General features: G+C 36.0%; 1 protein-coding gene across 2 annotated transcripts; it reads left to right on the top strand.

The window, feature by feature from the left end:
* The first annotated feature begins 1,339 nt into the window (after positions 1-1,339).
* LOC107851615 (ubiquitin carboxyl-terminal hydrolase 18) lies at positions 1,340-13,203 on the top strand. Of its 2 annotated transcripts, XM_016696697.2 has the most exons (12): positions 1,379-1,693; positions 5,335-5,515; positions 5,607-5,695; positions 5,789-5,874; positions 5,975-6,137; positions 6,302-6,425; positions 6,732-6,889; positions 7,501-7,585; positions 9,119-9,325; positions 9,957-10,018; positions 11,495-12,092; positions 12,180-13,203. In XM_016696697.2, the coding sequence occupies exons 1-12, from the start codon at positions 1,608-1,610 to the stop codon at positions 12,831-12,833; spliced, it is 2,493 nt and encodes an 830-aa protein (XP_016552183.2). In that variant the 5' UTR covers positions 1,379-1,607; the 3' UTR covers positions 12,834-13,203. The 2 variants fall into 2 exon arrangements, with proteins under 2 accessions (XP_016552182.2, XP_016552183.2); XM_016696696.2 differs by having other exon boundaries at positions 1,340-1,693; positions 11,495-13,203.
* Positions 13,204-13,603: the final 400 nt, after the last annotated feature.

Genomic DNA, 13,603 nt, shown 5'->3' with positions numbered 1-13,603 from the left:
TCTGTGGGTACTTCAAGAATCGTCCTTAAGTTTCATCAACTCCATACTCCGACAAGCCTTGAAGTAAGGGCATTTATAGACAACCAAATTTTATGGAATCTACAAAAAGAATTCAATTTCTGTTAGAGTTTTTTTGGAGGCTACTTTACCCTAAATCTACTTTACTCTAAACCCTAATATGCCTATATAAAGGGGCAAAACGCCTATATAAAAGGAAAACTATTCCCTTAAAGAGGCATCTCCAATATGTCACAAATTCATGAATATTCATAAAGAGATCAATCGTGATAATTTCATAAACTCATAAAATATCACAAAGGATCAAAACTCTCTATTCTTAGTAATCAAATACATCAAGAAGATTCACAAACCCTCTTTTCATAGAGATCAAATTCAAATATTTCTACGTTCGAGAAATATGCCACTAACGGACCTCAAATTACAAAGAAAATTCATATTAAATCTAAATCTTCCTACATTCGAGAAATATGCTAATACTAGCAACCCTCGAATTACAAACAAAATTAAGAGAGAGGAATCAAGAGAGAAACAAATTTGTACCCACGTGTTTATCAATAAAATATTCTTGTCTCTACATATTTTATTTATAATTGTAATTTATTTCTATAACTGTAAAATTTGTTGCAAACAATATTAAAATTAGTTGTTACACATCTATCTATTCTTCATATGAAAGCAAGAGTTAATAGTCTCTTTTTCTTTAATTTCATGGTAAATTATTTATCAATTTAAGTTTGACCATAAATTTAGACATGAAATTTTTATTTTTTTTTGAAGTAAAATTTATATATTTTGAGACTACGTAAAAAGTACTATAAATTATGTTAATTGACTATTCAAAATATGCAATATATATATATATATATATATATTTATATAGGGAAGCAAAATATGTCACATAAATTGAAATGGAGGGAGTAGGTTATTTTAATTCCAAGATCAAATGGTATTTTGGGAGCACTTATAAATATTTTTGTGGTTAATTGTTTAATATCTAGTGATCTAATATATAAAATAATTATTAAATTAATTTTTTTTGATTTTTTAAAGTAATATTTAAATAGTTTTAGTAATATTATATTATTATTTAATATTTTTTTAATGTATCTATTTATATAAATGTTGATTGGAAATTTTCTCTATAAAATAATTATACATTTCTTTTTCTTGTCATTTGTCTCTCAAAAATATTTTATCCAAACATAATTTATTTATTAAAAATATTTTTTAAATCAATTTATCAAACACAAATTATTTTTTAAAAGAACTTTTCTGAAAAATATTTTATTAAAAGTTTTTTAATATAATGTCAAGCGAGCTCTAGAACTTACACGAGGCGCCAATAGAACAAATTCAGTTACATAAACTTCCAAATTTGGAAACTTGAAATTCCCATTTTAGAAAGTTTCCATAACCTTCTAGAAACTTTTATGGCGCCTATATAAATTCAATTTTTCAATACATATCAAATTCCCCTTTTCAACTCCCATTCTCTCTACTACTACTACTTCACACATCGAGAATAACGCCGGCAATTTCAACTCCGGCAGCATTTCGCCGTCGCTGTCCCCGTCGTTGATTGGAAAATGAAGGTGTTTCTGCCGAATAGCTGCGCCGTGTGCGGCAATGTCGCAGTGAAACGATGCTCGCGTTGCAAGATGGTTTATTACTGGTACACATACTGTTCGAATTGGCAATAGTATATACATATTTTGTTGAAAAGAATAAAGATAATGAAGTCTTTGTTTGTAATTGGTGTTATTTTTTGTAATTGAAGTGAAAGTTTACATAAAATTCAAGGTAAATTTGATGATTGTTCTTATGGGGTTTTAGCTATGTAAGTAGAATTATGTGTGTGTGTGTGGGTCGGTGGTGGTGGTGGTGGTGGGGGGGGGGGAGCGCTTAAAGGGGAATCTGGTAAATAAATGAAGGATGGAAACAACCTCTAGACTTCTTCGGAGGTAATGGTATGGGCTGCGTACACTTTACCCTCCCAGACCCCACTTGGTGGGAATAAACTGGGTATTTTGTTGTTGTAAATGAAGGATGGAATTTATGTATTTTTTAGTGATATTGATAAGTCGGAGCACTAGACATTTTGGAATTGGCAAGTAGAAAAAGAATCAAGATACAAAGATAACTGAAATTTTAGCTTGTAATGGTGTAATTTAGTGAAAGTTTACATACAAAATTCAAGTTAAGCTTGGTAGGGGTTTAGCTATGTATGGGGGGGGGGGGGGGGGGGGGGGGGGGTAAAAGGGAAATTTGTTTAATTCTGTGAAGGATGGAATAATAATTTGTTGGGTCGTTTCATATACTTGCTATTGTCAGTGATAGAGTAGCAAATAGTTTTTTTTTTCATTCCACTTAGCAAGATTTATATATGTCAGAATCTTGTTAATCTTTATGGAAGTTAAAGAAGAAATGCCACAAGATTAAGGTTCATGTTAACTAAAAATTATGTTACTCCGTTAGACTTCTTGTTCTATCTACTGGTTAAAGGGGTTGGGTGGGGGTGGAGGGGGAGATGAAAGGGGAATGTTGTAAATTTGTTGAAAGGGGGGAAGGTGGAATGATAATTTGATGGACCATTTGATATACTTGATATTCTTAGTGATCGAGTAGAAAATAGTTTTCGTTCAATCCACTCAGCAAGATTAATGCATGTTATAATCTTGTAAGTCTTTATGGCAGTTAAAGAGGAAATGCCACAAGATCAAGATACAGCTGAACTAGAAATTATGTTGCTAATCCCTCTGTTAGTCACTCGTTCTATCTACTGGTTGAAGATGGTGAATTTAAAAGAGAAATTTGGTAAAGTTGTTTAATTTGGTGAAGGATGGAATAATAATTTGATGGACCATTTGATATACTTGCTATTTTCTTAGTGATAGAGTAGAAATTGTTTTTGTTCATTCCACTTAGCAAGATTTGTACATGAGATAATCTTGTAAATATTATGGCAGTTAAAGAGGAAATGCCACAAGGTTAAGTAACTAGAAATTATGTTATTTTTACTCTGTTAGTCTTCTTGTTTTGTCTACTGGTTGAAAGTGGGGGTGGGGTGGGGTGGATGGGGGGAGTTAAAAGGGAAATTTCATAACTTTGTTGAATTCTGTGAAGGATGGAATAAGAATTTGATGGACCATTTGATATACTTGATATCTTAGTGATAAAGTAGCAAATAGTTTTTAATTCATTCCACTTAGCAAGATTTATGTAGGTCAGAATCTTGTAAATCTTTTCTGATCATCAGGTGGTTCTTATCCTTTTGAGAATTAAATGTTGCTGTTTCTTGTCATATTTGGGTATCTTGTGAGAATGTTTTCTTTTTTTTTTTTTTTGTCTTACAGCCTCTATAACGGGAAGAGGGGGAAAAAAAAAGAGAATCTTAAAACATCTATGTCGAATAATAACTTTATATTTTAAGTATACCTGAAGCGAAATTTCTCCTATATTGTTCTTTTCCTTTATAAATTTACTTTATTATGGTGGTGTATAGTTCATCACCTAGCTGTTGCAGAACTCACCTAGTACCAGCTCTGTTTAATCGTTAAACTGCATCATAAATGTCCTACTATATTCTGCTGCCTTCCTATCTTATACTACTGGCAATTCAGCGTTAAATAGTAGTGAGTTTTCCCCCCTGATTTGGATCACTTGTCCATCTGCTACATAGTAAACTTTATGTACATAACTGATGTGACCAAGAGTATCCTCCATGCAGCTCAATTGCTAGGGTTTACTTGTGTAATGGATGGGCGGGGGTATTTTGAAGTTCAGAGAAGTAGAATATATGATAATGAGGAGAGACGGAGTTAGCATGTTGGGAGTGAGGAGAGGGACTCGTACCCAACACCATGGTTCATAGCTAAATGCTGTAATCTCTATACTATAGGCCCTGCCCCGTCTTCTCTAGATCTGTTTTCAGGAGTACCAACAAAAAAAGGGAACCTTTCCATCCGTCTGATTTGCTTCTTCTAAAGAAAATGATATCTATGAGGTGTTTTGGATAATTTTGTAGTTTATAAAATATTGGTCGTTAAGATAATTTTGTGGTTTTGTAGCTTGTAAGGAGGCATACACTAGTTTTACGCTTTTATGATTTCACGTGTCATCTGTCTTAAGATTTAACATCCACTTCACGAGGTGTCAAACACAAAAAGTTGTGTCCAAATTTGACTCGTACCCAGCACCATGGTTCATAGCTAAATGCTGTAATCTCTATACTATAGGCCCTGCCACGCCTTCTCTAGATCTGTTTTCAGGAGTACCAACAAAAAAATGGAACCTTTCCATCCATCTGATTTGCTTCTTCTAAAGGAAATGATATCTATGAGGTGTTCTGGATAATTTTGTAGTTTATAAAATACGAGGTGTCAAACACAAAAAGTTGTGTCCAAATTTGACAGAGTGCTCTTAAAATGAGCCAACCAGAGGAGTGTGTGGTGTCAGACGAGAGGCATCTCTAGCCTATAATTGGGCGGAAGATACCCAATGTTATGAACCCCGCCCTGTCTCTCTCTATATCTATATATAAACAACTCTACGTCTTGAGTGGGGGGGTCTATCCACTAGGTGGGAATTCACTGGGTATGTTGTTTTTGTTTGTCCCGACCCGAGCCGGGGCCCTGGCCACGACGGGCATTCCGAACCATCTAGGCCCGAGAGACCCCTGTAGCTCCCCAACTCATTAGTGATATTGTCCACTCTGGGCCCAGGCCCGCACGGCTTTAAAACGCTTGACTAGGGAGTAAGTCTTTCTCACTTATATACCCAGCATCCTTCCTGTGTTTTGCCGATGTGGGACTCTATCCTAAGTTGGGGTGTTACATTGTTGTATATCAATAACTCTACCATTGAAGTTGCAACTCGGCTTGTCTCACCAGTTGACCTAGAAAAGCAGACTATAAAACAAAAAGTATATTGTGTCCAAGCTTCAAGTGATGCACCTTAGTGTATACACACACACACATCCCTACTTTTGCACAGACCTGCACTGTCTTGGTGTCGGATGACTTTTTCAGTAATAGAACTTTTATTACCTTCTATTAAAAAAAGTCGTCGTTGATAGGCGTACATCTTTTTCACACCAAACAGTCTTCATTTTACTTACTGGATCTTGCTTTATTGTTCTCTTTCAATTTTCCTTCCACTTTTTCTGTCCATTTCCTGGTTCTTCTGGTTTTCATTTCTTCCCTTGGAGTAACCATGATCTTTTTGCTTCTCTTTATACAAATCTGACTTTGAGTGTAGGATAGTAGCTAATTGTTTTATTTCTCTCTCTCTCTCTGTGCCTATTTATCTATCTAGTTCTGAAGCTTGCCAAAGATCCGATTGGAACTCGGGGCACACGTCTCGATGTAGGGATTTTCGATCATCTGTTAAAGGTAATCCTGAGCAATCAGCATATACTTTGCAAAGGAGGAAGTCTTTTTGCAGTTTGCTTGTTCCTTCTACTGGAAAAACTAATATACTAAATCAGTCAAAGAAGGTACCTGTTTCTTCCTTAATTAGCTTTTTACGAACACAAATACACATGCATTTTTAACCGCTGACAGGAATTTGGATTTAACCTACTTCAGGTACTTTTTCCATATGAAGATTTCGAGAAATACTTTTACTGGGATGGTCCAAGCGTTCCTCCTTGTGGACTCATAAATCATGGTAACAGGTATCTCTAGTTTAGACTCTAACGGCCAAGAATTATCTAAATTTCAGTCTATTCGTTGAATTTTTTTAATGTCGTTCTTTGGTTCTTATACAGCTGTTATGCTAATGTGGTTCTGCAATGTCTAACGCACACTAAACCACTTGCTGTCTACGTGGTGGAGAAAGACCATCGAGGAGAATGTAACTGCGTTGAATCAAATTATTATGATGAAATAACCCTTTGTTTTAAATTATTGGAAAATAATTCCTTATATCATGCATCTTCTCTCTTTCCACCCAGGCGGATTAAATGGTTGGTGCTTCCTTTGCGAATTTCAACTCCATGTTGAACGGGTTATCCATAGTTGGGAGCCCTTTTCACCAATTGCCAGACTATCAGAGTTGCCTAACATTGGTGGTAATCTTTCTTGTGTAAAGCAGGAGGATGCCCATGAATTTATGAGGTATGTTGTTGCCTCAACTGAGTTGATGCATATTTGGGATAATGCACATCATGGAAACCTAATTTATCAAGAAGAATGTGTCATAATGACCAATTACGTAATCATTTGTGGTGTATGCCAGTGAACATGTTTTAGAGTTACAATCAAAATTGCCTGCTTGGTAGGTTTGCTATTGACGCAATGCAATCAGCGGTCCTTGATGAATTTGGTGGAAGAACGGGTGTATCTCCTAGCACTCAGGAAACAACTGTTATTCAGCATATATTTGGTGGTCACCTTCAATCTCAGGTAATCTTTAATCCATGAGAGAAAAGAGATATTCAATGTGATTGTGCAATGAGAAAGAGATAGGAAAAATTTACCATCATGATATTTGTTGTATTGGCCAAACAAATTTCTGTATGGTGCTTTTTACTAAAGGATATTCATATACCTGATCCCTGAGTTGGTTTGGGATTGAGGTGTAGTTGATTGATTAATGTGTTTTTTCTTTTTTTAGAAAAGATACATTCAAGCTGTACAGTGTTTACACTTCTGTATGGTGTGAATCTTCCTTCCTCCTTTTCTGGCATAATGGGCTATTGCTATTTTTAGGTCAAATGTTCAAAATGTGGTAATCTCTCTATTCGGTTTGAGAATATGATGGATCTGACCGTAGAGATTCATGGGGATGCTGAATCTTTGGAGGACTGCTTAGATCAATTCACTGCTGAAGAGTGTATGGATGGTGAAAACATGTATAAGTGTGATAGGTAGCTTCTTCTCCTCAATTCTGACTTTCTTCTTCAAAAGTTGACCTGTGACTTTTGTCTATACTTTTAAATACCATTTAGTTATTCCTTGAGGCGAAGACATGTCAGTACATATTCCGCCAATGTAATGCTGATCATTGCTTTTATTCTCACACTTTTATGTAAATCCATTTTAATAACATGAATGGCTAGTACATAAAGTTCAGGTTCGCTCTGTCACACCTGGTTTGAGCTAATTTCTAGTAGAAAATCTGAACTTTTAGATGCCAGAATTTCCTCAACTATCTTTTTTATGGGGAAATATTTTCAAAGTTTCTTTTTCGTAGTACTTCTTATGTTAATCATTAACTTAGTCAAGCATCACCGACATTCTTTTTGTGGGGGAGCAGGTGTAACTTACCTATGATATCTGGGTGACTTCTAAAATCACGCTTGCTGCAAAATATTGTTCTCGATTTTATTCCAACTGTCTATTGCTCAGTTATTGATTGTTTGAAATTGTATTTGCTCTTATATGATAATTTTAATGGTTCATCCATTTGTTTTCCCATTGCATCTTCACTCGGTTTCCTTTCTGTTATTGCTCACTGATGAATGGCATGTTCTTACAGATGCAATGATTATGTTAAGGCATCGAAGCGCCTAATGATCCAGGAGGCACCAAATATCCTAACAATTGCTTTGAAAAGGTTTCAGGTTGATCTCGTTTTCTGTTTGTCTATATTAGCTCTTTGCCCTATAAACTAAGTTTTATTGATAACTAGCCATTAAAAGATTGAAAAAAAATTTACCATTATCCATATCACTTCTTCAGCACAGATGAAGGTCTGTTCTATTAATTTGACAAAACAAGGGGGATATTTTAGTCATTTAAGAGGATGATTTGTTAGTTTCATCTCCGCTATGTGTCATACCGGAATCATTTTCTCTCTTTCTGTGAAATGGTTTTGTTTGGCAAATTGAAGGACAAAGGCACAGATGCAGCAGCCAAGTGGGCCGCTTTTAACTGATGAAGGCTAAAACTGGAACATGGCTAATACATAAAAACACCTCAAAAGAGTTGGGTAATCGAAAGGAGAAGGAATCAATCCCGGAGAAGGAATCAATCCCGGGGAAGAAGTGGGTAGTGACAAAGAACTATTGGAAAAAGTGTTTAGTACAAAGAGCCATTGCATTCTGATTAAAAAAAGTTGCAGTTTATAGTTTTTTCTCAACCTGTGATGGCTAGAGAGCTGCAACCAAAACTACCAAATCTAAAATTGAAGAGACTTTGATTTGTTTGTTTCATAAATAATCCAGCGAGGCCAATTGGCAGGGTTGATGTCCGGAAATGAGAAGTGAGCATAGTTGTTTGATATGGAAGGGACTGAATTGCTCCCGGTTTTTCCATTTAAGAGGCACATGAATCACATAAAGAATGGGCAACTTCTGACAGAAGGCTTTTGGTATGTCTTTTTAGTGTGAACCAAATAATAATCTGAAGTTTGAAGTGCTTACCTAATGCATTTCTCAGTTCTCACTATTGAGTAAACTATTGCAGGATGCAGAATTTGTAACTGTCTCTCTACAATGATAGGCGCAAACATTTCATCCTTAACTCTCTATGATACTATGTAGTTATATTAGGCTTAATTTGGCTAACTGGGTTTTATAATTAGGATGTGTAACTTTCAGTTTGACTAATCATAGCTGATGGAATCAACATCACATATCTTTGCTGTTGAACACAATCTGATCCTTCCTCATACATCATAGGTGAAAAGTGACCATTGATATGTTCTTCATTTTAATGAAATTCCAGTGTGTGTGATGTAAATGCCACATTTCAGTTATGCATCATATAGCTAGAATGACTTTTTCACTAAGGCATAACAGCTAGAATGGCATAACAGCTAGAATGGCTTCTGAGGATTTCTGTGGAACTTTGCTCTATGTCTGCTTTTACATCAAAATAGTACACGGAAGACATAGATACTGCATATAGAAGAAAGCATTCGTGAAAGTCCAGCTGAAGTTATTTATGATGTTTACAGAGGTACTGAATTTAGGTCTGCAATGTGCTGGTTGCTCAAGTCCATCTTATGCCTTTCTTGTATTCTTGGAGAAGTGTCTTTCTCTCTGTTGTCCTCTCCCGTCTTGTTCTGTTCAGATTCTTTTTTGTTAAACACGAAACCTTGGATTTTAGATTTATGATAGCCTGATCTAATTGGGCCAAAAATCTTTTTGCAGGGAGGAGGTGGCAAACTAAATAAGAGGGTGATATTTCGTGAATGTTTAGATCTTCTTCCTTACATGAATGAAGGAGATGACAATGACTATTTCAAGCTGTACGCAGTGATTGTTCATGTTAATATGTTGAAAGCATCAGATTTTGGTCATTATATCTGCTACATCAAGGATTTCAGTGGGAGTTGGTATAGGAGCAATGACTCTAAGGTAGGAGGCATCTGTTTCCCTGGCTTTGTCTCCTCTTTTTTACTTTGTGTGTTTTCCAAAAAGATTTGATAGTATACTATTTGTTGAAAATGAAGCTTTAAGAAGCAACCTTCTGGTCCTTTATGGTTTAATAAATGGGTCTAAACTGCAAGGAAAGCAAAAAAAATCTTCTGGTAAGACAATACCGCATGTGCCATTTGGCCCTATGCAACAAGCAACATGCATGTAACAGACAAACTTGCCTGGGTATATTTAAACAGAAATATATTGGATAGATCTCAAGTTCTCCCTTTGTTGCTTCATTTACTTTTTGGGTGCATGGCATGTTTGTGTATCCTTCCAACAGTATAGCCATCATTTTCGAGGCTCTTTGTTACTTGATAGCTTATTTCTCATTTCTGCAATAATGTTGAAGCCTAGCATGTTGTGCTCTTACACAAGTGCTTTGGGGTAAAGTTGTAAAGTTCTTCTGTCAAAGTCATTTATAAGTATGTATTCACACTTGACTAGCCTTAAACATTCATGAGCTTCCTATGACGAAATTCATGATTCCATTACATATCGAGCATTTGTCACCTTATTTTTCCTCTCATTTTCTAATTTTTCCGCCTTGATTCACAATTTATTTCAGGTGGATAAGGTAGATATTGATGAGGTTCTTTCACAGGAAGCATACATGCTCTTATATAGAAGGTATCTTCTTTCAACCATGGTCTAGTTGATCCTCTCAAAAGTTTACTACGTCTCTGCAAGTAAAACTTAACCCGTTCACTTTAAAAAGACAAATTAATTTTTCTGACCATGATTTCTCATGTAAATTTATAATATTTTGAATTTGAGAGTTGAATTTGATAGTACTAGTTGTTACTTTATTATTATTATTAAGGAGAAATACACATTCCTCCTCTGACAGTCTCAAACATGGACTTTCCATCCTACATGTTTTATGCAACAGAACTTTATGGTAATCTGGGAATGGACTTGTTTTATGAGCCAGCTTCAATTTTTCTTCCATATTGTGCAACAAAACAGACTCATTTTAATGCATTTCGTCTGATGCTAATCTTTTTAAATTATTTTCGTACATAAAAAGCGATGATGGAAAAGCAGATGAAAAATACAAATTACACATTAAGCTAGAAAAAGTAGCTCTTGTATCTCTTTTAATCTTGTCTTTGTTTTCTGCTTTTTATTTTTTTGCAATATTTGAGCTTGTCTTTCCCTTTTTGTTCTATTTTCAGTTTTAAATTGATATGTTGTTATCAAGTATGGAATTGTTTGAAGAAGCTGGATGGAGAATGGAAGGATGGATGTTCCTATAGAATGTGAAATGTAGTTTAAAAAAAGGGCAGCTCGGTGCATTAAAGCTACCGCTATGCGCGGTGTCCAGGGAATTGCCCCACCACAAGGGTGTATCGTACGCAGCCTTACCTTGCATTTCTGCCAGAGGCTGTTTCCAAGGCTTGAGAACCCATGACCTCCTGGTTACATGGCAGCAACTTGTAATAGAACTAAAATGCAGGGGGCTAAATTTGTCAACTTGTAAATCAAATTTCAGTTTTGTCACTCAAAACATGGATGAAAGGACGTTTAATATTAGCTCAGGGGAAATACTAGAGGTTCTTAAGGCTTGAAGAGTGTGTTTGCGCCAGTTAGAACTTGGGGAAGTGTAGATAAAGAATTTAGAAGTAAATATGAAGTACTTAGAAGCCTTAGACATTAGGGGGTAAATACTGTGGTTGCCTTACTATTTGCAAGGATAATGTGTCTATTAGTAGTTTTAAACAAATGTTAAACAAACTAGGCTTCGTTGGAAGGTCTATGGCACATTAATCAAGGCAGAAAAGCATCAAAGCTATTCCCAGAATTATGAATATCTTGTAACATTTTAGCGTAGGGAATAGGCTTAAAGGTTCTTAAGACCAAGAATGAGGGTACATGTTACAAACTGAAACTTGAACGGAGGTTAGTTATTCTCTATTGTTCTAAATCTAAAATTGATTTCAGGAAAGTGCACTTGGATGTATTTTTCTTCTTTCTCGTTTAAGTTAATGCTGTATGGTCAATAATGTCATATGTGTGCACCTCACGTTGCTTCTTTTTGGTCGTGTTAACCTTTGGAAGCTAACTACTTGGCATCAAATAATCTTGCTGCCTTGCTTTTGACAGGATTGTTGCCAGGCCGACATCCTTATATCCCCTTGAATCATTAAACAAAGAGGACCATGATTCAGTCAAAGTGGAAGGCAAACAGCATTCCCTACTACAACCTCTTGAAGGTCAGATGATAACTGCGTCTGCTGCTGTATGTGTTGATTCTGGTTCGTTGCCAACTGATAATAGTTCAGAGATAAAGGGTGTTGATTCTGGTTCATTGCCAACTGATAATAGTTCAGAGATAAAGGTTGTCAGAGAAAAAGAGGCGTTGCCCTCAATTACAGTCTCTGAGGATGGAAAGGAGGATGATCAAAATATGGTAGAATTGGGGGCAAGTCGTTATGTCTTGCAGGAACATCAGGATGTTGGAGTATCCAGTGCTGCTGAAGAAATTTCTTACCTAGGAATGTTATTATCTCCTTGTTCCCCCACTGATAGTTCTTCTGAAACTGACGAGGGATTCTTTGTTTCTGACAATGAGGAAGAAACCGAGACTTCTGAAGGAACCGCCAATGAGGATCAAGATTTGGTAGAATGCGGAGCAAATCGTCAGGAATTTCAGGATATTGGAGTATCCACTGCAGCTGAAGAAGCTTCTTGCCTAAGAGTGGTATTATCTCCTTGTCCCTTCATTTATAGTTCTGCTGAAGCTGTAATACAGAAACCTGAAGGGAGATCCATTGTTTCTTATATCAAGGAAAAAACTGAGACATGTGAAGGAACCACCAAGGAGGATCAAGATATGGTAGAATCGGAGGCAAGTCGTTATGTCTTGCAGGAACTTCAGGATGTTGGAGTATCCAGTGCAGCTGAAGAAACTTCTGACCTAAGAATGTTATCATCTCTTGGCTGGAGCATTGATAGTTCTGCTGAAGCTGTAATACAGAAACCTGAAGGGCGATTCCTTGTTTCTGACATTGAGGAAAAAACCGAGACATGTGAAGGAACTGTCAATGAGTCTCAGTTAGAGAGTTCTAGTGAGGATTCTACAGACACAAGGTTTGAGCCACTGTTTCCCTATGGTTTTCTTGAGAAACGCAAGGGCGGAAAAGAATTTTCATCTCAAGGCATACACGATGTGATCCTCGAAACAGACAGAGGTACTTCTTCTGCCAAAAAGTTTAAGCCACTGTTTCCCTATGATTTTCTTGAGAAACGCAAGGGCGGAAAAGAATTTTCATCTCAAGGCATACACGATGTGATCCTCGAAACAGACAGAGGTACTTCTTCTGCGAAAAAGTTTAAGCCACTGTTTCCCTATGGTTTTCTTGAGAAACGCCTACATGCAAAGACTGGCTTGTCTTGTGGACTTTTTGATGATGCGAGCAATGAGCAAAGGCCTGAGAAATGAAAGTCCACAATCTAGTAAACTCTGTGAATCAACATATTGAGATATGGCACTCGACGAGACTTAATTTCTGATCTGGGCAAATGAGGGTAACCTCTTCTGACTGTAGTTCATGATAGTATTGGAGCTTAAAGCTGTATAGATAGCATAGTTCTGATTTACAATTCTCTTGGAGATTAAAGTTGTATAGATAGCTCAGTTCTGATTTACAGTAGAGTTGACTCTCAAGTTGTATAGAGATAAATAACAAAGTACCATCTTTTTCAATATCGTAGAGGAAAACATAAGAGGGGTATAAGTTTTGAGAAGTGAAATACATCTTGTAGACATGAATTGTATATTGATATTCCTTTTACATGAATGATTTTGGTGATAGATAATCCCTTCACTCTTAATCAGAGCTCTCAAAATCGAGCTTTGAAAACGAAAAAAAAATTCTGATTAAAGTGGTGCTTTTCAGGTCTTAAACTGTTCCTAGTGGCATCCCTTTTTCGCCATTAATCATTTGTAGGCGGATTATTAGTTATGACATATTTAAGACCACAAGTTTCAAAAGTCTTTATATCGCTTAAAACTCTATGCCGAAAACTCAGTGGATTTTGAGTACAATACATTGATAATATACGTGAAATGATTAAATTTATTTTTTACAGATTTCACTGATGTTGGCAAGAAAACTCAGACAGTATATAAGATTATGTCAACTCAACTGTGTTTCTTTAACAAGATGACATCATCTATTAGACAGAGGTCAAGTCAGAATTACTCTCCCC

This window comes from Capsicum annuum, chromosome 12 (assembly GCF_002878395.1).
Source record: "Capsicum annuum cultivar UCD-10X-F1 chromosome 12, UCD10Xv1.1, whole genome shotgun sequence".
NCBI lineage: Eukaryota > Viridiplantae > Streptophyta > Magnoliopsida > Solanales > Solanaceae > Capsicum > Capsicum annuum.
Note: the sequence above shows the minus strand (reverse complement) of the source record. Positions and strands in the feature narration are given on the sequence as shown.